General features: G+C 39.4%; 2 protein-coding genes across 7 annotated transcripts in view; one reads left to right on the forward strand and one right to left on the reverse strand.

The window, feature by feature from the left end:
• VPS4B (vacuolar protein sorting 4 homolog B) overlaps nucleotides 1-19173 on the reverse strand; it is a 37676-nt gene extending 18503 nt beyond the window's left edge. For 2 of the 3 annotated variants that reach the window (XR_006727079.2, XR_835732.3), the window contains exons 1-5: nucleotides 18969-19173; nucleotides 8616-8727; nucleotides 7170-7326; nucleotides 4882-4949; nucleotides 1389-1508 (exon numbers count right to left, since the gene is read on the reverse strand). Coding sequence is in view for 1 of the 3 variants with exons in the window: in XM_010961280.3 (XP_010959582.1) it covers nucleotides 1389-1508; nucleotides 4882-4949; nucleotides 7170-7326; nucleotides 8616-8727; nucleotides 18969-18995 (484 nt within the window). In the remaining 2 variants the exon portion in view is untranslated. The remainder of the gene's footprint in view (nucleotides 1-1388; nucleotides 1509-4881; nucleotides 4950-7169; nucleotides 7327-8615; nucleotides 8728-18968) is intronic. The other variant, XM_010961280.3, reaches the window with a different exon arrangement.
• A 90-nt stretch (nucleotides 19174-19263) lies between these two features.
• Nucleotides 19264-24109, forward strand: part of SERPINB5 (serpin family B member 5) — a 51797-nt gene continuing 46951 nt past the window's right edge. The window contains exon 1 of one of the 4 annotated variants that reach the window (XM_010961279.3): nucleotides 19264-19419. The gene's annotated coding sequence lies outside the window, so the exon portion shown is untranslated. Of the gene's footprint in view, nucleotides 19420-23447; nucleotides 23587-24109 lie in introns of those variants that run through there. The other 3 variants (XM_045521460.2, XM_074355336.1, XM_045521462.2) reach the window with 3 other exon arrangements.

The raw sequence follows: 24109 nt of genomic DNA on the forward strand, positions 1-24109 counted from the left end.
ATTACTAAGTCAAAACAAGTGAGATGATTCAAAAGTTCAAATACAGGCAAAACAATCTATGGTGTTAGAAGTGAAGAGAGTGATTACCTCAGGGGAGGAAAGAGGCAGAGAGGGATATCCAGGTTCTGATAATATTTTTTTTATCTGGGTGACGACTATACAGGTGTACTGTGTGATAATTTATAAAGCGGAACACTTGGGTTCCTGCATGTCTTCGTACATATATGCTATACTTGAGTAAAAAAGTTTGCTCTAAAAGTGAGTGATGTAAAGATAAATATTTTAAAAATGGTACGTGTATATGGAAAAATTCATGAAGATGATACACAAAGGACTCATGTTTGGGAAACACTGGTGTAAGTAACATAACATAAAATGAGTTCACCCATACTTTTGTACCTTTATAGGATTATGATGTCAACTTTTACACTGTTAGGCTCATATTCCTGAAGTGAGGTGGGAAGTCATACCTCGAAGCTAGGTGGACAACGAGTGGCCCACGGGTTCTCTGTTCATCACTGCTCTATACGACATCACTGCATGGACCTGTTCAGTTTGAGGCCAGTATCACAGATGTGCTCTCTACATAAACCAGCTTGTTTTAGAAGGATAAACCTCTGTTTCACTCTTAGACTCTGGGTATTGTCATATCACAAACACAAACTATCAGTCACAAAAAGGACAGTGGGAAGGAATGGCTTGGTGCAGCCAAATCCCCTACTGCTGGAGCTTGAAGCTCAACTACCTCCAAATGGTGGGCTGGCAGCACTCTCCTCACAGTGATGATGAGCTCCTACAGACCCGCACTCCCATCAAACTGCTCAATAAACCTTACTTCTCTTTTTGAGAAACAGACATACTCCTATAAACCTAGTACGTGTCCACTAAAAACAATTCAGATGAAAGTCAAAAGAAAAATCACCCATAATCTGATCTCCTAGGCATACATTAACATTTTTACATCAATCTGTCTACACTTCTCAGCACACACATTTATTTAACAAACGCGGACTCCTACTATACATATTGTATAAACTGCTTTTTAATCTCTACGATATATGTGGATGTTCTTCCATGTCAATTATAATGCAGTCCAAATTTCTTAATGGGGATGTAGACTCTATTTTCTTGAGTGCACAGTATTCTACTGCATGTTGGTGATTTACCTGATGCCCGACTGGTTCACATTTAGGTTGTTTCGCAATATATATAATAAATACACATACGCAGAGAAGACAAATACCTCTGTATAAAGATCTTCCACTGCCTTACAATAGAATTTAAGGTAATAACTCACGATATAGTGACAAGAATTCACAGTATTTTATCCTCAGTCATCGATGTGTTTTCTAAAAACCATCAAAAAAATTATTTAAAAGTCATCTCACCGGTAAAGAGATGAGGAAATTTAATAGGCAATATCACGGCCTCTTTCAGTGCTTCTTTGGCTCCTTCAAGACCAGCAACATCGCTCCATTTCACATTCGGTCGCTCTATAACAATGGCACCTACAAAGAATTATGCCATCTTTAAATTAAGGAGGACTAGGCAATCAAATTTAGAAGACATGGAATATTGATTTTAAAGAAATACATTATACATTTGTCTGGAAAAGTTTTACGCATTGAAAGTATTTTTGAAATAGTGTGATGAGGAAGTAGTTGTTGGGGAGCAGCCTGCAGGGGTCAGGACGGCGTGGCTGGCTAGACAATCTAGGGTAAAGTCACTCCACTTCCTCATTGTGAAATAAAAGTAATACCACTTGCCCAAACTACTCAGACGAGTTAGTGTAAAGATCAAATGACATCATGGATATTAGAATGCTTGGAAAAGCACCAAACATTACATCAAGTAGCTACAATGTTTGAATACACTAATTATGAAATACCTCCTATTTTTCCTTAAAAGAACTGGTGCTCTAATGCTTTTCTTAACCACAGAAAGAAAAAATACTTAACAACTGTAACTAAAGATAGGCAGAGGGATGGGTGAGTAGATAGAAGTGAGGAGGGGAGGGAGGGGAGAGGAGCAGGGAAAGGGAAGGGGGTGATGGAGAAGAGAAAGTGGACTCTTACAGATTTGCAATACTTTCCTGAGATTTGCCAGATTTTGTATTTGGCTTCTAAATAGATCTATTTACAGTTTTTGTACATTAACAATGTTATTTAAAAGATTTAGTTTTTAAATACAATGTATTCAAAAGTCACAGCAAGCTATTGCAGTACAAGTACACAAAAGATTTCTTTTACTATAGCTTACTGGCAAAACTTTCTAATTACCTTTTATCAAAAAAGCTTTTCCAATTTTCCACTATATAGAAATTGTTCAACTACAAATTACTAAGTAGCCTGTTCTCGGGTGACGTGTAGTTGTTTTGGCTTTTGGTTTTTTTTTTGTTTGTTTGTTTTTTGATGTATAATTGTTTTAAGTTTATCACTACTTACACAATCAACTAATTATCTATAAAATTAGTTTTATGGGTATCTTCTTCTCTTATGAAAGATCATCTATCGTTATTCTAAGAGTGCTAATACCCTGCAACTTACTTTCCTAAATTATGAAAATCTTTAGTTGTACATTAAAATTAGATGAAACCATAAACATTTTTTGCAGTCTAAGAGTTCAGATGAAGTATAAATTAAGAAAAAAGCCAATTTGCTTTTTCTTTCAGATTACATGAGAAATATACATGAGAAAATACTACATTTTCTGATAGGATTTTGTGTCAGTTAAATGAAAGTAAATTTATATATAAGCATCAGCTAGTCAGCTGAAGTTTTCTGTCATGAATTTTTCTAAATATGTCATATTTTAACTTCACATTTGATTAATATTTTTCTCCTTAAAGTTTAAACTAGGCGACTTTGGAATGTTTAGTGACAAAAGATTATTTAGCTAAAAGTAAAATTAATTATTAGACACTGATTAATGGTTTGCAAAATTAAAAGGAAATAAAAGTTTTATTTGGAAAATAAAAGCCAAGCAATTTGATTGTTCCAATTATAAAAATTTAGTCAGTCTTTGTTTACATACTATTATACTAAAATTTAACTTCAAAGTCACTGCATATCAAAATTAGCTAACGAAAACTCAAATCGTAAACTCTTTAATTTTAATTAATCAAAATTTACACTTTATGTCATAACCTAAAACAGAAGTAAAAGATTTAGAAAACTTTCAGGAAAAAAGAGGAAAGATTCAAAAAAGGATATTATACAATGAAATCCATCAGCAAACCAAGAAACTAAAAGATGGAAAAAAAGGATTCTCAGGTATGAAAGGCTAAGAATCCTTTCAAATTCTAATTCATCCTGAAATTCCAAATAAATTTCCTGACTTAAATATTCAAAGCGTTTGTATTTTTATACATTTCTGGGCCTTGTCATAACTGATAGGGAATTTAAAGAAAAATTCCCTATTAAAAATTGGATTGTATCTTTTTCAAAAGTAAAGATAACAATCCAATTTTTACTTTGGAGGGGATGGAGCCAGAAAGAGGGGGAACAAAATCAAAAAGAACAAATAGAAAAAAGCTTTTTGCCACACAAGTAAGATAAAGCCACTTGGCACAGACCACTGGGCTGCTCCTCCACAAAAAATTACTGAGGATGAAGCGTGCCCACACTGCTCCAGGCAGTGGAGTTACTGCCTGGACTACACCCAGAAACCCAGTTACTGCCCTTGGACTACACCCACCACTGAAGTTCTCAGCAGGTAAAATTATCCCTGTTAATGGTAGTGTTTTCAAGATACTATCATTACAGTATTCCCCTATACCTCCCAATAGGGTGGGTAAGACAGAAACATGACCAAAACAGAGAGACTAGAATAGCAAGGCTAAGGATCTGGCCAAGCTGGGTGTGCTCACCACTCACTAAGGCTGAGACTGTATGATAGATGTCCTTTCCAGTTACGCATTCTATTCGGCAAGGTTCAAATGAATAAAATACAGATTACCAATGATTGAGCATAAAATCCAACTTGAAAAATCATCAGCTACCATATCAAGGAACAATCAAACCTCAGTAACTAAAGAAGCAGCAATTAAATAGATGTCTTTTTAGATACACAGAGCTACTATTAACTGAGTCCTGAGAATTTCTCAGAATATTAAGCAGTTTTTACATTGTCATTAATCTTTTAACAGCCCTGAAAGGAAAGTACTCTTAATTTCCATTTTAGAGTTGGGGGTCTCAGAATCTTAGAGGTTAGGGAACTTGTCCAAGATGAGGCAGATTTAAGTAGCAGACCCCAGGGTGGAATCCAGAGCTGAATGGAGCTGATACCTATGCCCCCTCCATCACGCCACAACACTACAGCAGAGAACAAAAGTGCTTTTAAAGGTGTGGAAGTTAAAAAACTGAAAGCAGAGAGAGAGAAATGTAAATGGGAACACTTGAAGTAGGATCAAAAAGCAGATGAGGAAGACCAGGTAGAAAACATGAAATAAACCATCAATGAATGAGCTCCAGCAATAGCAGTAAAAGTCAAGTGTGAGCCCTAATTCATTCTGTTCCTCTTGACAGGAAATTTTAATACCATCAGATTTTATAGGGTGCTAATAGTATAACTGCTACCCTCTCTGAAAAGGGGCAAATAAGACAAAAAATCAAAGAGAGCAAGCTTTTTAAGGCCAAAATAAAACTAAACAATATTTTTACTGCATGGAAAAAACCAACCCATTAGGGACTCTATAGAGCAAACACTATAAAAATGGTCTCAACAAAGCCAGCACATGACCACTGGGAACCAAAGCCAGTTCTTGAACCTCCTTTAAATACAGGGGGGTTGGGGGTGGGGAAACAATTCAAACAGACAATTCACTGTGAGTTTTTCTTTTTTTAATAAGATAGTAAATTTAAAAATGAAATCTAAAGCAACCTTGAAGTTGATTCTGTAGTTTCTTTTTTTCAGGATCATCAGATTCTCCTTCCCCATCACTGTCATTCCTAATAAAAAGAATTTAATATATGCAAATGATCACTCATTGCTATCAAAATATGGCAAAAATGAAGGAATGATTAATCTGAAATATTTGTAATTTAAATGGCAAAATAAGACATACACATTAAAAGTTATTATTTTATTACTTTTAAGAGTATAAAGGAAACTATTCAATATCTTGCAATGACCTTTAATGAAAAAAGAATATGAAAATGAATATACGTATGTATATGCATGACCGGGACATTGTGCTGTACACCAGAAATTAACACATTGTAACTGACTATACTTCAATAAAAATTTTTTTTTATAAAAAGAGTATATTACACAAAATAGTAGCAGTCATATTGGCATCAATATGGAATCATGAACAGGAAGGGGACAAAAAGACCAGGATGAAGTCAGGAACTAGCTCCTAATTCCCATGACATATCTATGCATGCATTAACTCATAAATGACCCACACCTCATTCTACAAAAGATTTAAGATGAATTACATGAGTGTTGTAAACAACTACAACAAACAAATCAGGACCAGGCAAAACTATATATTAGAAAAAGAAGCCATTAACTAGAAGGAAAAAACCCAGAATATTAACTCTTTAAGGTACAAAGGTCAATAACCCTCAGTCTGGGGGTTCTGAAGGATGGATGAAGCTTCTGATGAAAATGAACTGACCCCGAAGAATAAGGAGATCAACCCAGTCATTTCACAACCAGGGATTTATTCTGAGGAAATGATCAGAGTTCAGGATATGACTACACGGATAATCATGCCCTTATTCTTCACAATAGGGAAAAAATTAGAAATAATGCATGTTCAATTGTAAGGATTAGTATATAATAAAATACATTGCAGTCTTTAAAAATGATGTAGAAATAGTTTGCTGGAAAGATGTTCAAGATGTTTAGTGACAAAGTGATAAAGCAAAAAATACGGCATTACATCATTTTTCACATATAAGATAAAAGGAGGAATAAAAAGCTTGACAGGTATGACCTCAAGATGGGATGGCTTGGTTACCACAGGATGGTGGTGTTATTTATAGGTGAAGTGGAATCTGCAAACTAATTCAGCCAACACTCATGCCAACCTCCTTCTCCCATGCTTTCTTGTGAAGGATGTACCTAATTGCCCTTCCTAGGCGCCCCTGCAGCTAGGGGGGCAAAGTGACCAAAGTCCTCCTAGAAGGTGCAAGCAAGCCACTGAGGTGCGGGCTGCCCACAAGGAGACGCAGCTGTAGACGAAACCACTGGCTTTGCTGACGGCGCCGTGGCAGGTTCTCCTGCCCGCTCCCTGGCACTGGACGTGCTTGGTGAGGGAGCAGGCAGCAGTGGTATCTCCTAGAACAACCCTGGTGGAGTGGGGCATCGCTCCCAGCTGTATGGCATCCAAACTTGTATGTTGTCACTTGGAACCACTTCTGGCACCATGAATAGAATGATCAGATGACGTGAGTAGACTGTTACCACTGCTCAGCACAGAGCTTGGCATGCATACGTTAGGTGCTGAATATACAAGTTCTGCTTCTGTAAGTGATATATCTCCCGTCTAGGAAGACATTTCAGAAATGGGTTTTGATGTTTATAAATTATGCTGTGTTGTTTTCTTTACAATGACAAAATAAAGCAAATTCGATGCAAATCCCCCCCAAAAACTTTACATAAGATATCCAAAAAATTACTTACATTATTAATTTTTCATTTTGTGCATGTGCTCAGTACTAAGAGCCAATACCACTAGTCAAAGATTCAATTCACATATCACTTCCGTAATTTTAAACTTTAATACTACATAATAGCCAGAGGGTAAAAAACTGAGTACCATTCCTACCAAATGTTTTTTCTACTACTACCACCAAGCAGTCACGGAGAGCGATCTGAGTTATATCACCCCCTGAGCTTGGTAAACAGGAGATTGACAAACTTTTTCTGAAAAGGACCAGACAGTAAATATTTAAGCTTTGTCACCCACACAGCCTCTTGTCACAACTACTCAGCTTTGCTGGGGCAGCACAAAAGCCGCCACTGACCACAGGTGCATGAATGGACGAGGCTGTGTTCCGATAAAACTCTAGTTAAGAAAATAGGCAGTAGGTCAGATTTGGCCCATGAGTCACGGTTTGCCAACACCTAGTTTAAACAAAAGGAATTTACTTCACAAATTAAATTTAACTTTATCTTGTAATGCGATACAATTCGATCTCACCCGGTAAAATACATACCCCTTCTCGTCAGCTGGACTTGGCTGTCCCTCCTTCACTGGCTTCTGTGGTTTTTTCTCTTTCTTCTTCAGGTACTCCTTTAGTTTTTCTGCTCTATCAAGATATTCTGTACACTTTGCCCTGATACTCTGCTTGGCTTTATCGCCCTGTGCTTCATCTATTAAGGGGCAATGAGAGATTTTTTTCCATTAGTATTCTACACAGACAGGTTTAAACTCATAGATACACTTTTCAACAAGGAAAATCTATTTTGGGGGAGAGAGAAAAGATCATCTCTAGCTCATGGGAACCAATGATGATTAACCTTTTCTACTCCTTCCTCCAACACGGCTGGATGCCAACGGTGATGTGAGTCAGAAAGAGATCTGAACAAGACACTAGGATATTTTAAGTTAATGTTAAATAATAATAAAAATTATTTAATATTCTGTGGGTTTCATATTCTTCCTTTACATTCTGGGCAGATAGCTGAAAGCTGCTTGTCTCACAAAACCAGTCAGAAGACAAACAGAAATAAAGAAATGTTAACCATTCCCATTAATGTCTACATAAGCTTGATTTCAGAGTATAAAAAGTGATAGAAATCCCATATGTCAGGTGTATCATCAGTACAGTAATTTTACTAAACAAAGTCCCCAGGGAGGCAAAAGGAGACTTCAGGGACATATGCAGTGCACGGCATTGGCCCCACCTTATACGTTATGTATGATTCATTCTTAGCTGCACTTTACTTTGACAGAAAAACTTCAGCATTAAATCGGGAAGCTCGAAAGAAAATACTAAATTATCCAATTGCTAAGATTTTTATTTAAAAATAACTAAGTTTGCCAGAAAGACACTTTTTAAATGTCTTATTTCACTTATGTTCAGCATTAGGTTTAAAATCCACAAAGGCAGCCATTTCTTCCTTACTGTTGAATCCCAGTACCCAGAACAGTGCCTGGCATATGGGAAACATTAAGTACAAGTATCCCCCAACCTATTTTTAAAACAGATTATTTTCAATGAGATGGTTATAAAATGAGTAGGTTCAGATTACATAATTTGGGTATATTACTAGCAAAATAAAAACTTACTTCCATTGACTATATGGCACTTTAATACGTTTAGGTGTCAAAGCTGTGCACATTTGTGGGCTGAGTACTTAAAAACTACTAACAGGCTAGTGGGACGTTTTTGCTAATGGTGATTTATAATTTTCTGGCATTGTATTTCAATTTTTTTGGCAGCTATATTGCTGATTTATTCTCTCCATATTTCAAAAGAATTTCAAAATAATAAAATAATTTTGTACACCATATAATTCAGGATACAGTTGGGCTGAGGGCACCACTTTATTTTTCACTAAGTAGACATATTTCAATTTTTATAAATGAAATAGAACAATCTTTTCTTCTAGTGCTTTTAAATAAATAAAACAAACAAACGAACAAACTATGACCTTACATTTAACTACATGGAGAAAATACTGTACAGCATGTTGGTAGAGCTGAAGGGCTTCCTCATAGTTCCCAGCTTTGTCTTCCTGGGCTGCTTTGCTAGCAAGATCTATTGCTTTCTGTTTGAAGGGAGGCAAAATCATACTATCAAAATCAAAGCATAGTGTAAGCTTGAAGTAAATAATCATGCTGCAAGTTTTCTTGAGAAATAAAAGCAACCTTAAAACAAAGCTATCCTTTTTTCTAAATCACAACTGCGTTGTATTGTAAATTGTAACTACACAAATTACATTCATTATATGGGTAAAAGCTATGTGAACACTGCTTTACCTAGTACCAATCACTAAGATTCTCAAACAATTTTTCACTCAACAAAAGTCAAACTCAAGGTTATTAAGGAATAATTGAATAATACGAAAATTCAAGTTAAAAGCATTTATGGAAATTCTCAAAATCAAATGCTGCTATATCTAAAGCATATAACAATAGTAAAATGTAAATGGTGTAAATCCTTTCAGAAGCAATGGGGCAATGAAAATATCAAGAATCTGGAAAACACTCAAATCTTTTAACCCAGTAATTAACTAAATGGTTTACCAAGCAAAGGCAATAACCAGAGAGGTCTTAAAAAACAAAAAACAAAACATGGAAACTTAAATTTTAAACAGCAGAAAGATACCACACAATATAATATTATAGAATTGTTAAAATAAAGTAACATTTGTGATAACATGGAAAAAGTATTTATAATGGAAGTTTTTAAAAAGCACAATACAATTTTTATATATAGCACAAGAGTATTTGAAACAATAGCAAATAGCACAGAAAAAAGATGAGAAGAAAATTTAACACAGCTTATCTTTGATAAAACTTAAGTTTTTCCAATTTTTATTTTTTCACATCTTCCAAAAATGTCCATAATTAATAATAGCAACAGTTGCAGTATTAAAAACAAAACTAACTCTCAGAAATAGAGCCATATAAATATGTCCAACTGAATTTTGACCAAGACACAGAAAAGCAAGTTCATAGAGGAAGGATGTAGGCTTTTTAAGAAATGGTGCCAGAGCAACTGACCATCCATAAGCCAAAAAAAAAAAAAAAAACCCAGGGAGAATACTCAAACTAAACTTCGCAGTTTATACAAAATTTACTCAAAAGGGATCACTAACTTAAATATAAAATATAAAACTATAAAATCTTTAGAAAAACAAAGAATATCTTCACAATCAAGGGCTAGGCAAAGAATTCTTAGACTGGACACCAAAAGCACTATATATATAAAGTATATACATGTACATGTATATATGTGTACATATATTTGTATATATACATAATGAAATCAGTATGATGTTGGCTTGAAAACAGATACATAATCAATGGAACAGAAGAGAGAGCCTAAAAATAAACCAACACATATATGGTCAATTAATTTACCACAAAGGAGTACAAAATGTACAATGGGGAAAAAGACAGTCTCTTCAATAAACAGCACTGGGAAAATTGGATAGCCCTATATAAAATGATGAAAACAGGCCACTATCTTACACCATACACAAAAATTAACTCAAAATGGATTTAAGATTTGAATCTACGACCTAAAACCATAAAACTTACTCCTAGAAGAAACATAGGTGGTAAGCTCCTTGACACTGGTCTTGGTGGTAATTTTCCAGACTTGATACCACAAGCAAGGCAACAAAAGCAAAAATAAATAAGTGCAACTACATCAAACAAAAAAGCTTCTGCACAGCAAAGGAAAGAATCAAGAGAATGAAAAGGTAACCCACTGAATGGGAGAAAATACTTGCAAATCATATATATCTGATAAGGGGTTAGTTAATAACCAGAAAACATAAAAAACTTATACAACTCAATAGCAAAAAACCCCAATTTGATCAAAAAATGGGCAGAGGATTTGAAAAAACACTTTTCAAAAGACATACAGATGGCCAACAGGTACATGAAAAGGTGCTCAACATGACTAATCACCAGGGTCATGCAGATCAAAACAATGAGATATCACCTCACACCCATCAGAATGGTCATTATCAAAAAGACAAGAAATAACAAGAATCAAGGAGGGAGGGTGTAGCTCAAGTGGTAGAGCACATGCTCAGCATACACAAGGTCCTGGGTTCAATCCCCAGTCCCTCCTCTAATACCAACCAACCAACCAACCTAATTACCCCCCACCCCAAAGAAAAGTATCGGTGAATATGCAGAGTACAGGGAACCCTTCAACTGTTACAGTCACTATGGAAAACAGTATGGAGGTTCCCCCCCAAAATTAAAAATAGAACTACCATATGATCTAGCATGTCCACTCCTGGGTATTTAACTGAAGAAAATGAAAATACTAACTTGAAAAGCTATGTGCACCCCCATGTTCACTGCAGCAATATTTACAATAGCCAAGACATGGAAACAACCTAGTTCCACAGATAGATGAATGGATAAAGAAAAAAATAAATATACATGAAATATTTAGCCACAAAAAAGGAAATCTTGCCATTTGCAAAAACATGGATGGAACTTGAGGGCACTATGCCAAGTGAAGTATGTCAGACCAAGAAAGACAAAAACCATATGATCACACTTACATGTAGATCGTTAAAAAAAAAAAACTCCAAAAAGCAAAAACAAAAAATGAGATCATAGAGAACAGATTGGTGATTGCCAGAGGTCAGGACTGGATGAAACAGGCGAAGGAGGTCCAAAAGGTACAAACTTCTATTTATAAGATAAATAAGTTATGGGGATGTGATGTACAGTATGGTGACTACAATTAGTAATGCTGTATTGCATATTTTTGAAAGTTGGTAAGAGAGTAAATCTTGAAAGTTCTTACCACAGAAAAAAAATCTGTAACTATGTATGGTGACAGACTAACGTTAACTAGACTTACTGAGGTGATCGTTTCACAATATATACAAACAGTGAATCATGTTGTACATCTGAAACTAATATAATGTTATATGCCAATTACACCTCAAACCAAAAAAAGAAAGAAAGAAAGAAAGAGATAAACTGGACCTCATTAAACTTAAAAACTTTTGGTCTATAAAAGAACCAGTTAAAAGGGTGAAAAGACAAGCTACAGACTGGGAGAAATGATAATAACCACATATTTGGGAAAGGACCAGTATTGAGAATATAGAAAGAACTCTCAAAACTCAACAGTTTAAAGACAACTGAAGTAGAAAATAAGCTAAATACATAAATAGACATTTCACCAAAGAGGATATACACATGAAAAATACACATATGAAAAGATGTTCAACATCGCTAGCTATTAGGGAAATGCAAATTAAAACCACAGTGAGGTATCACTAAACATATAGCAGAATGGCTAAAATTAAAAATAGTGACACTACCAAATGCTAGTGAGGATACAGAAAACTAGATCACTTACATATTGCTGCAATATAAAACGGTACAGCCACTCAGGGAAACATTCATTTTTTACAAATCTAAATATGCAACTACCATATGAATATGCACTCCTGGGCATTTATCTCAGAGAAATGAAGACTCAGCTCACACAAAAACTTGTACTCAAACATTCTAGATGTCCTTTGGAGGTTGCATGGTTAAACTGTGGTATACCCACACCAGGGAGTACTACTCAGTAACAAAAGGGAATGAGCTACTGATACATAAAACTTGGCTGAATCTTGAGGGAATTATGCAAAGTGAAAAGAACCAATCCCAAAAGGGTACATACTGAATGATTCCATTCATATAACCTCAAAATGACAAAATCAGAGATGAACAGTTTAGTGCTGTCAGGAGACAGAGACGTAAGTGGAAGAGAAAGAGAAGTGACTGTGGTTATGAAAGGGCAACTAGGCGGATCCTTCTGGACAGAACTTTTCTGTATCACGATTGCGGTGAGAGATACAGGAATTAGCCCACGGGACGGAATTCTGACAGAAATAACCCACTGGACGTGCATGCGTACACTGCCCAGCCCATACACAGGGGTACAAGTAGAACTGGGCAAACTGGAGTAAGATGGAAAAACACAATCAGTGTCAACACCCAGGTTGTGATACTGCCCTACAGTTTCACAACGTGCTCTCCCTGGGGGGACAGCTGGGTGAAAGGCACACAAGATCTGTCTGTATTATTTCACACAACTGCAAGTGAATCTATGATTATCTCAAAATGAAATTTTTATTAAAAAAAACTTTAATATCTTAAAATATGTAGAAATAAAGTACAGCATGGTTTATTAACACATTCCACCTGGTTTAATTTAGGTAGTAAAACTATATTCAACAGAAAGAGCCAGTAGAAAAAAACAATCATGGATATGCTATATTAGAAATAAGTATATAATTAAGGTAAGAAATTACCCAAATAATCAGAAAACTAATCATATATTAAGAATATTATATTTTGAAGCAGTTGCTTGTGAACTGCCTACAGATGGGATAAATGGCAAGAAAAAGCCTTCCATCTCAGGGGGAAGAAAAATAAATGGTGTATTTTAGAATTGATCAAATGTAGCGGTAAATGTTCAAACAGCCTGAACTTAAAGCTAAATTTTCAAGTTTGATAAGCTCAGCAGGATATAAAGGGTGGAGTCACAGCACGTGGTCAACTGGTGGTCTGGTGCACCTGGGCACATAAAACGCACCGGAAGGCTCAGCCGGCTAAGTCACGTAGCAGAAGTGAGTTCTTTCTTTTTCTAGCTGTAACTTCCTTCTCATATTATTCTGAATTGCTGTACCATTCACCTCTTCAGCCATGCATCCCCTTCATTTGCAGTCAGCCCTCTTTTAGGAACCAAAATGATATTTGCTGAAAGAAAACTCGTACAGTCAATATTTAACAATCTAGCTCCAAATATGGTGCCCATGACTTTAAAGCAGCTTTTCTCTGATGAGGGACATGTCTATATTTGCACTGTCCAATATAGGAGCCACCAGCCATATATGACTTTTGAAACTTTTGGCTAGTGTGACTGAAGACTGAGTTTTAAATTTTATTTAAGTAAAATTTAAATTGCCACGTGTAGCTACCATATTGGACAGTACATGTTAAACCTTTAATCAAAGATGATAATTTCAGAGCATGCATCTGTTTTTCCCCTGCTGAATGCTCCACTTCACACTTGTTTCTGTTAGTATTTTTCATTTGAAATTAAATTACCTGTGTCTTGCATGATTTGGGAGTGCCAATTACTCTTTCAGAATATAACCCTGACCATCTCCATCGCTACCATCCTAGCTCAATCCACTATCACATTCAGCAAACCTACCACCTTGCCTCCTCTAAGCGGTCAGCCTGCTTCCACACTCAACACACTGAAGTCCAAGCAGCACCAGTGAAAGGCACCTTCTGATGACCTCCCATTGCAAACAATAAATCTCAAATGCTGGGTCATGACCTACCTATCTATTTGGACCCTGGCTCCATCTGGGACTTAACCTGAAGCCCCACGTCTTCCTCTGCGTAGAACACTCTCCCCGCTCTTCCACAGATGGATGCATGAGGGTCTCCTTTTAGACACAGTTCAAGTGCCAAGTCCTCAGAGAGGCCCCTGATCCTCTATTTCAAAGGCTGCACCCCATCCCTGCTTTGGGCTCTCCCCTCACTCCTGCATGTGTCCCATCTCTGACTATCACTACGTTCCCTTGTATACGCATTTATGGGCCATCTCCTAATATACAGGGAAGGCCCACAAGGACAGGACTTCATCTGGAGCACTGCATTACCCCAGAGCGCAGCACAGTGCCTGGCACACAATGGGTACTCATAAAAATTGTTGAACACATGAAAAACTCCACTATTGCTTTCTGAAAATCGTCTTCCTTCTTGTTAGTCACCTCTGTCATGTCTAACAACTCTCTCCACTGGACATTTCCATCAGCATACAGACAGCCCTCCTTTAGAAATCCTTCACACTAAAAACCCTTCAGCTTGGTTCTGTTTCTCTGCCACCTTCAGAGCCCACGTCCCACCACGGTGGCCACTACTCTTTCCCGTTCCTTTTCTTCTACTTACTCCTCAGCTGCCAATCTATGCTCTGCCCCTTTTCTTATCAATAAAGCTGTTCATATCAAGGTTCTCTGTGATGCCAGATCCAAAGGCCACCTCTGTCTTCATCCTCATCTTTCCACAACACTCTACAAAAAGCATCACCTGTCTGGAACACTGCTCTCTGTTGAGCCCCCAAGCACCACTTTCCAGGTTTTCTTCCCCTCTCTCCCAAGCTCCTGCTCAGTCTCCTTTGCTGGGTCCTCCTCTTGTACCTGACACTGAAATAACTGGGTTCCTCAGGGTCTGGGTGGGAACTTCTTTCTGTTTACTCCCTCCCTGTGTGAGCTGTTTTCAATGATTTAAGCTGATTATCTTCAAGCTGATGAGACTCTCAAATGTGTTCAATTTTAAAACACATCACTCTTCTGCTTAAAATCCTTCCAGTGGCTTATTTCTGTACATGTGGATTTTGTTTGCTTTGGCCTGTCCTCTCCCATTAGAATACTAGCTCCATGAGCACAGGAGTCATGTCTCTTGTACTGGCTTTTTTACACTCTGGAGTCAAGCACAGGACCTGGCACAAGACTGACTGAGTCTATTACCCCAGGACCAGTCAGGATCCAGTCATCAACATGGAAGTACAAAGGCTGGTAACATCTGGGACTGAACTTTTCAGATTAGGAGACCATGACATGTCCACACTAGACAATCCCAAGAAACTGGGTAAATTCCAGAACCATCTATTTCAGGAGGAAAGATGTCCCAGCCCCTGTCTTTCAAGGCTAATTCTTTCCCCTGTGCTCTGGGGCCCACCCCCACCTTCCTCCTCTGACACTTACTCCCTCAACTATATCTACTCAGCTGTTCTCCCCAACCTAACCTCTCCCTTCCCAGGGGAAGCATTATTTAGCATAAAACCATATGCGAGTCCTAACTGAGTCATAGCTCAACACACAAATGGAAACACACCAGTCCTCCCCAGTTCCAAGGTTCCCCTCTAGCTACCATCTCACACCTCTTCACGTCCATAGCAAAGTCCCAAAGAGAACCCCAAGTTCATCTCGGTTTCTTGACTCCTCCTATGGCAATGCTTGCTGCTCCGTGACCATCAGATCTCTCATTTGTCTAGTTACAGGTAACGAGGTAAGCACTTGGCCCTCAAAAGACACCTGACACAGCCTCCTCTGGTCATGAAAGCACCATCCTCTCCAGGTTTTACTCTTGGCTGTGGCACAATTCTTTTTCAGGCTCCCTTTTCTCTCCCCTTAAAGGCTGATTTTCACTGGCTCTGAACCTTAGTCCTTGTTTTTTCCTCATTCTATAAACTCTCCAAGATGCCTTTAACCTCTGCTACCACCTGCATGCTGCTAACTCCCAAATCCTTATTCCCAGCCCAGCCTCTCTAAGTTCTACATATATGTAGCCAATGGACATTGGACTGCTCAATGGACATTTCCACTTGATTGTCCCCACCGATATTTCAAATCCAAGAAGCTCAAAACCACCCTAGCCCCTCAAATGCCCCCTCTTGTAATCCCCAAACCAATTCCTATCCACTCGGATATCCAATCCACGAAATCTGGGAGAAAACCCAGGCTCCTCCTCCTCCCTCACTTTCTAAATGCAAATCCAAGCCTGACTATTCTTCCTCTTCAATTTGTCCCTGATCAATCCTGTCTTCTCTATTCTAATAGGTACTGGACTATTTTGGCTCTTACCATCTCCCACCACACAGAACTCTGCCTCCTAACTGGCCTCCCGGCATCCAGGCTTGCTATCTGTCAAGCTGTCTCCTGTACACATACAACAGTTTCATTCTAAAACAAAAATCTGAGTATACTGTCTTTCCTGACTCTCCATCCACAGCAGGATGGGGACCAATCACCTCTGTGCAGCACACATGGTTCTGTGATGTGGCCTAACTAGGCTCGACCTCCCACCTGGCACACTCTCTTCCCATCACATCAAACTACTGCGAAAACACAGCTGGCTCAGACATCATACCCTTGTGTATAGTGTGTTCTCCACCTGGAATATGCTATGCCACTTCCCCCTATAAAACTCCAGCTTCTCCAAAACTCAGCCCAGTCATCATGGCCCTCCTGCTGCAAAGCCCTCTCCAGCACCCCTAGACGGCCTAGCCTATGCTTCCTCAGAATTTCCACTGCCTCTTGTACATTTGTCCAAAGGTCACACAGTATCCTAGTAGTCACTTTGTATGTCTGTTTTCACATCAGAATATAAGCGCCTGGAAGTCAAGGATGATATATTTCTCTTCTGACTCCCCAACACGAAGCAAAATGCAAGGCATGGTAGACATTAAAAATACTCAGGACTGAGTAAACTTTTGAGTTCTATGCATACTGCATTAGCTGCAATTTCTCCCAACCCTCTCCAAGGTTTATTATACTTTTAGACTGAAGCATATGTTGTTTTTCTCTGCCTGGAATGCACTCCAATTTCTTGTCCAAAGAGGCATAACTTTATAGTGAAAGAAGCACAAACTTATAAGCAGATAGATCTAAACTCAAAAACATCTTCAGTACTAATTAATTGTATGTCTTTGGGCAAATCATAACTTTAAAAAGCTTTGGTTTCTTATACTGCGAAATCAGAATAATATTCATCTTGAAGAGTTGTTCTGAGGACTAAATGAGATCACAGCAAATGCCAGGCAGACAATTAGCGTCAGTACCTTTCACTTTATCTGAGCTCACATCACCTCCTCTATGGAACATTTCTCCTTTATCCTTGAAGAGTTACACAAGCCCTTCCTTCTGCCCTCCTATACTAACCTTAATTCTATCGTAGCATTATTGCATTATTTTATTTTGATTTTCAGTTATCTGCATTTCTCCATTTGATTATAAGCATCTGGCTAAGGAGATTTTTGCCTTGTTTGGTGAGGAAGTTATTCATTATTGAATATTCTTCATCCAAATCCTACATTAGAAGGTTGAAAAAGTTGATGAGAAAGCGCACCTGTGACCCCAACCATTGATAAAATTGTAATTCAACGTCTCTTCCTGTTTAACACTAGCAACTATGCCTTTAATACGGGTCAATCTTCAGCTGATTCACTGAAAAACATCCAATAATCCCCTTCAAATATGATGTAAACTGATTATAGAATGAAACTGCAAATCCTGCAAAAGAAAAAAGCTAAGCAAATAGATAAAAGTTACATTGTAGAATGCCCAAACCACATGAAAAGTCTTGAAAAATTAAAAGATGGTGGACTATGTATAAAATAGATGAGCAGCAAGGGTATACTGTATAGCACTGGGAATTACAGCCATTAACTTGTAATAACTTTTAATGGGGTATGGCCTGTAAAATACTTACTATGCTGTATACCTAAAGCTAATATAATATTGTAAATCAACTACATGTCAATAAAATTTTTTTTTTAAAAGATGGTGGAACAAAACCATGCAGTTAACTGACAAACCAACAAGGATGAAGACAAGATGGGCACTTCAAAAGAAGTTATCTTTGATACTCAAAGGTACAATACTGTTCAACAGCAAGGCCAAGACAAGAATTCAATACAGGTATTCATGCTACTCTTCTGTTCCAAACTTACCTAGTGGACCAGAGCCCTCCAGGTTAAGTCACATTCTAAACCCCACTGCAGCCTCAGATCTATTCTAGAAATGGGAGACTGTTTCAAAAATTTCTCATCTCAATAAATTCCATTCCAAAGACCGAAGAATTAAGTCTAAAATCTTAACATTACATGATTATGTACAAAACACTGTGCTCACTGCAATAAGGGGTGGGAAGGCGTTGTCAAAAAAGAGCTTAAGAGTTCCCCTTGATCTTAACATACTTTGGGAGCCGTAACAGACTGCACATCAACGCACAGCTCAAAGAATTCACGGATTCCTCAGATTCGAAGGCTGTCTCAAGTTTCTATCCACCTGACAGCTCGAAAAGGGCTTTGCTATACCAACTTGAGAAACTAGGAGAGAACTCGGACCACTCTATTTTCAACTGGTTCAGAGCAGTGCTCTGGATACATTACGTTCTTTCCTTTCTCCCTTACACTGTTTGGAGCGTCCGTTGCCTCTCGTTCAAAGCTCTGCCCAGTTCAGTTCAAACTCGGCTGGCATAAAAAGGAAAAAAAAAAAAATTAAAAGCCTCAACAAAAGTCAAGAGTCTCACAAAGCCAGTGGGCTTGGTAGACCCCGGAAGTGGGCGGAAAGCGTCCGACTCTCCCACCTGCCTCTGGGCAAGGTCGCCGCCCTCTTCTGCCCGGCACAAGGGGCGCGGCCGCTTCCTCCCTCCTCCCCCGCTCCTCTACCCCACCCCACGCCCCGAGCCTCCCCTCGATCCAGCTCTCCAGGGGGCGGGAGAGTGGTGATACCTGGAGGTTGTTGGAAGTGGATGCCATGGCGGAGATTCGAGGCGGTTCCTGGAGGAGGAAAGGGGGCAGAGAAAGCCAACAGCACCACTGTCGATTCCGCCCGCAGTTGCCCCAAACGTGAGAAGGCTGGTGGCTCTCGGACCCCAAGTGGCGGCCTCCCTTCCAGAACTTGTTCCAAAACAACACTGCGCCCCGAGAACCGCCCGACCCTCCTCACGAAACTTCCGCAATCCCGAGCCCCTCGGGGCTCTGGTCCCGCCTCTGGCCTCAGAACTTCCGCTTTCGTCATCAGCACGCGCGCCACCCAGTCGGGAAGCCATCCTAGTCTCGCGTTAGCTCGGAGGCTCGCGAGGCCTGGAGAGGGGTCCCGAGGCCTGGCGGAAGTCAAGCTGTGCCCAGGCGCACTGCGGCTCCAGCATGGGAGCAAGGGGACCGACTGGAGCCGAAAACGGTTTGTTTTCCCCCGTTTTTTGGGTGTCTTGTATTTTGAGATGAGTTATTGGCTCAGGCTCGTTTTACTCGACGTCGTGGAGAGTGCTCTATCGCTCTGTGGCTTTTGTGTGAAAACAGTTACCCCGTCTCCCAGACCCAGTGTTTGGGAACTTAGGGCCCGTTACCATGTCCTCCTCTGAGAAGTGGGTAGTTAAGAGTACCGACCTCAGAGTTGTGGAGGACGCTAGTGCGGCGCGACTGGGCGCATAGCACGGTGATGGGAGAACAGGAAGGTCTCAGTACGCGTTAGCGCTTCTTACTGCTCACACTTAACACTTCATCCAGCAAGCATGTTTCCAGTGGTTATTGTCTTGGCTCTACGAGGCCCCGAGAATTTTAATAAAAATTGTGTATGGCCGCTGCCGTCGAGGAGCTTGGCAGTAGTCTAGTGGGGATGCAGACTCCCGAACACAAGTCTTGTGAAACTGTTAGGCCAGGTATTATTTATTCCAGTTATAGTTACAAGGAAGGTTAATAGCTTGAGAGGTTTAGTGCTTTATGTGAGACCACGGAAATCAGGGCTTTGGGGCAGAACTGAGATGAGACCTGTTTGCAGCCACAGTACTCTTTTTCTTCCTTCCTTTCATAGTTCAGCTTCTCAAAGGAAAGTGAAATAGGTGGTTAATCACTCTACCATTTTATTTCCTGCTCACTCCCTAATTCTCCTAAATAGTTAAAGTGCTTCCTCCTTCTTCTTATTTGGTATTGTCAACTACCCAGCTCTTGAAATCTCTTCTGTGTGGTGTCCTAATGTCCTTCTGTCCTCCTCACTTCCTCAGCTTCTTACTCTTAACGGCAGAATATCCTCAAGAGCATCCTCTTTTTTCTCACTACTCAATCTCTGCTAATGTTACTCCCTTTTTGGGCTTCAGATAGCAATATGATAGGAATGGCTTCAAATTTAAACCGCTCAGCCCACCCTGCCTTCTGCCCAGCATTTATAGCTACCTCTCAGAGAACTCCAAAAACCATAGGGTTTCCCCAGAAGACAAATTCAATACATTAGAAGTCAAATTAATTATCTTATACCCCAAACTTACTTCTCTGGTTTTTCCTTCTCAAAATATCACGAAGTCTCCATCATCCAGGTTCAAAGCTAAAGCCCTCTCTGCATGCCATCTACCAATGCTCCTCCTGGCCCCTTCATGTCCCCTTCCAGTTACTGATGAAATTCTGTAGGGACTCCAGCCCTTAGAATATCAGCACATAAAAGACACTTAATAAATATTAAGCTGTACAACTGAGCTCTTTAAAATCACTCGCTGGTTCCTTAAGGTCTTTAATTTTGCCTGAAGGTATAACCAGACTCCAATTTACCTTTCAATTCAATCCCTAAATTTTACTGAACACCCACTAAACACAAGTCTACTAGGCATTAAGAAACTATGAGGATGACTAAGATATGGTCTTTGCCATTTAGGATTTTACAGTTTAGTGGAAGGCACAGACATGTAATAATGAAAAGAGAATTCACTGAGATATTTGAGTACTACAATTGGGTATCACAAAGTGCCAGGCTGTTTTGGAAGCAGGATATAAACCAGTCAAAAATCCCTCTTTTATCACCAAAACGGTAGTAAGTCATGTTGATATCATGTACCCTCTAATGTGCAACGAGAAAAGTATCACCTGTGGTATTCTTAAAAGTCCCAAACCTGTGTCGTCATGAGAAAAAAACTGTAAAAACACAAATTGAGTTGTTTTTTAAACTACGAAATGCCTAACATCAAAGTCATGAAAGACAAGGAGAGACTGAAAAACTTGTCACTGATTGCAGGAGACTCAGGGACTGACACATAAATGCAATATGTTCTGGACTGGATCCTGGAACAGAAAAAGACAGTGGAAAAACTGATCCCCAAATCCGAATAAAGTCCATATTTTAGCTAATGTTGTTATACTGATGACAATTTCTTAGTTTTGTTAAATATACAGTGGTTATTTAAGGTGTTAGCAGTGGGGGATGTCGGGTGAAGAGTATATGCGAATTATTTATGTATCTTTGCAACTGCATCTTTAAATCTTAAAACTGATTTTGACAGTGGCCAGGCTATTTCAGGCAGGAAAAAAAGCATAAATAAAGGCACAGAAGTGTAAAATATATTACGTATTTGAGGGCTGGCTGGGATGTAGAAAGCAGGGGGAGCTGCAGGGAAGGGGTGACTGGAGAGAAAGCTAAAAATGCACCAGCTGGCACTGCCAGGTGCTCCAGCTTTGAAGATAAGGAGTTTGGACTTTGTTCTGTAAGGATTCACTGAAAGGTTTTCTCCTCCCTCTTTCTCTCTCTCCCTCCCTGTTTCCCTCCTTCCTTCCTTCTTTCCCTCTTTCCCTCCCTCCATAACTTTGTTCCTTTTAGAAGAAAGAAGCTAGTGGAGTCTTGATTTGGTCGTATACATGTTTCCCCTGCTCTCCAAAAGCAGCGTGTTCGTACGTGAAACCGTTCCTACATGAAACCTTTCATATTTCATAAGCTGAAATGGCCTAAAGCAAAAAAAAATCTTGCTAACAGATGCGTGAAATAAATCAAGATAAAGCACAGATGCTCACAGACACAGTTCAAAGCTATAGCAACTTGATGCTGAGATGCTGAATGTAGTTCTGGGGAAAGAGCTTGGCGGTGCCACTGCCCATGGTGGTACCTGGGGTGTGCTGCCTCTGTAATTCACTGCAAAACAAGCACTGAATGCTATTTTTTTCTGCATTTTCTTATAAAAGCAAAAGCCCTTTACAAATTTCTTTCAGTTAGCGAAAACGGGTCCTAACACAGGTCTTTTATAAAAGTGAAGTGGCACAAAGCGAATTTTCAAAATGCAGGAAGTCCTGTGTTGGTTTTACGGAGGTGGATCTCACAGTTGGTTTTATAGGAGGGACAGGGGAGACAGGAGGCAGGAATGTCAGGCAGGAAGCTACTGCAACAGTCTTAACGTTTTAGAAAACAAGGTCTTCAGAGATGAACAGCGTATTCCCCACTTCTGAAGCACAGCCCCAATTTGGACTTTGATTAATACATCCTCTCTCCCTCAGTTGTGTTCACCATTTCAGCCTGCTAAAAGCATACCTATTCTTCAAGTACCAGTTCGAGTGTCACTTGCTGAAGACAGCTTTGAAACCTCCTTGAACTCTCATCGCACTTTGGGACCTTGAATTGTCCTGAGACAATGCATGCTAAGTGTCGAATACAGTGCCTGGCGCATAACAGATACTCAAAAAATTGTTAGCCTCGCCTGCATAGTGTTCCTCCTTTCTAGGCTGTAGAGTCACCAGGGCTAAATCTTCATTTTATTCATTTTTCTAACGCCTCCCCCCTCTCCCACGGATACACACAGAGTATGTGCTTAAATAGCCAAGGTTTATTGAACAAAATGAAGTCTCCTTGTGAATGATCAAGGGCTTTGGAGGTTAGGGAGCTTGGTCAGCTGGCAGGTGGCATCTGTGACTCATCCTTCAGCAAGGTCTCACATCCAGCCCGTCCAGGACCAAACCCATCTCCCTCACCTTACAAGAAACACATAATACTGAAGTCGTCACAGCGTGAGTAGGGCAGCCACTCATCCACCCAGGAGTCAGGTCTCTGCTTGTGAGTCACCAGATCCCTCCCTGACCTGGGACACAGCTATAAGGAAGGCCAAGCACTGACAAGGCTGGTCATGTGAAGGAAGTGACTCATCCAGCTTCTCAGGCAGGAAGCCTTTTCTCCATATCAGGCAGCACACCTTTCTGGAACCAACCCAGCAACGTCAGTCAGCCCTGGAAGGGCGGGCGTGTCCGCTGAAGCAGCCTCCTTGTGGATTATCTAAGGTGATTATGTTCTAAGGCATCAGCTCAGAGGAGAAAAGAAGAGGTGCCTGCCATCGGAAGGTTACATGCCAACGCCATCATCCCCCAGACTGCGGATAGTTCAAATACAGAAATGTACACGTACACAGAGAATACATTTCAAACACCTTTCCCCACGACTGCATGACACAAGCCTTTCCTGAACATTTTCTCCAAGAATGTCTCCTTTGCTCTGGTGTTGGATTCAGGATTCAAGTGATTTTGCCTGATAATGTTCTACTTGTTGAAGGAAGGTGGAAAATATTTGATCTCTTCTCAAAACTCCCTCTTCCCTCTCAGAGAGTATCAGGTATGAGCTATCTTCTTTCAGTTTTCTTCTTCTTTCAAAGCCCTCAGCTCAGTTAATTCCAATTAATTGATCTTTGCCAATAGGATAGGAAACATGGCATTTTATAGTCTTATTAGATATTCTCTCTGACATATTTACAGATAAAATGACTTGCTTCATAATAATGCAGTGTAGGGGTGGGTAGGTTGAGTGTGTGTGTGTGTGTATGTGTGTGATAAATGAAACAAGAATGGCCTTGAATTGATGGCTTGTTGACCACTGCAACTGGGAATGGGTTCAGGGTGTGGGGGATGTTGAATGAACCAATGTCTCTGCTTTTCTGTATGTTTAAAATTCTCCACAATAAGAAATTTTTTTAAACAAGTTGCATTTCATATTTGTGTTGAACTCCTGTTCACATTCTTTGTCCAACTTTATATTGTAGTGTTCATTTTTTTCATCTTTCTTACTGATTTACTAAAATCTTTTGTGTATTAAGGAAGTTCATCTTTTGTTATATGTGTTGGAAATATTTTCCCATTTT

Source organism: Camelus bactrianus, chromosome 30 (assembly GCF_048773025.1).
Source record: "Camelus bactrianus isolate YW-2024 breed Bactrian camel chromosome 30, ASM4877302v1, whole genome shotgun sequence".
Lineage (NCBI taxonomy): Eukaryota > Metazoa > Chordata > Mammalia > Artiodactyla > Camelidae > Camelus > Camelus bactrianus.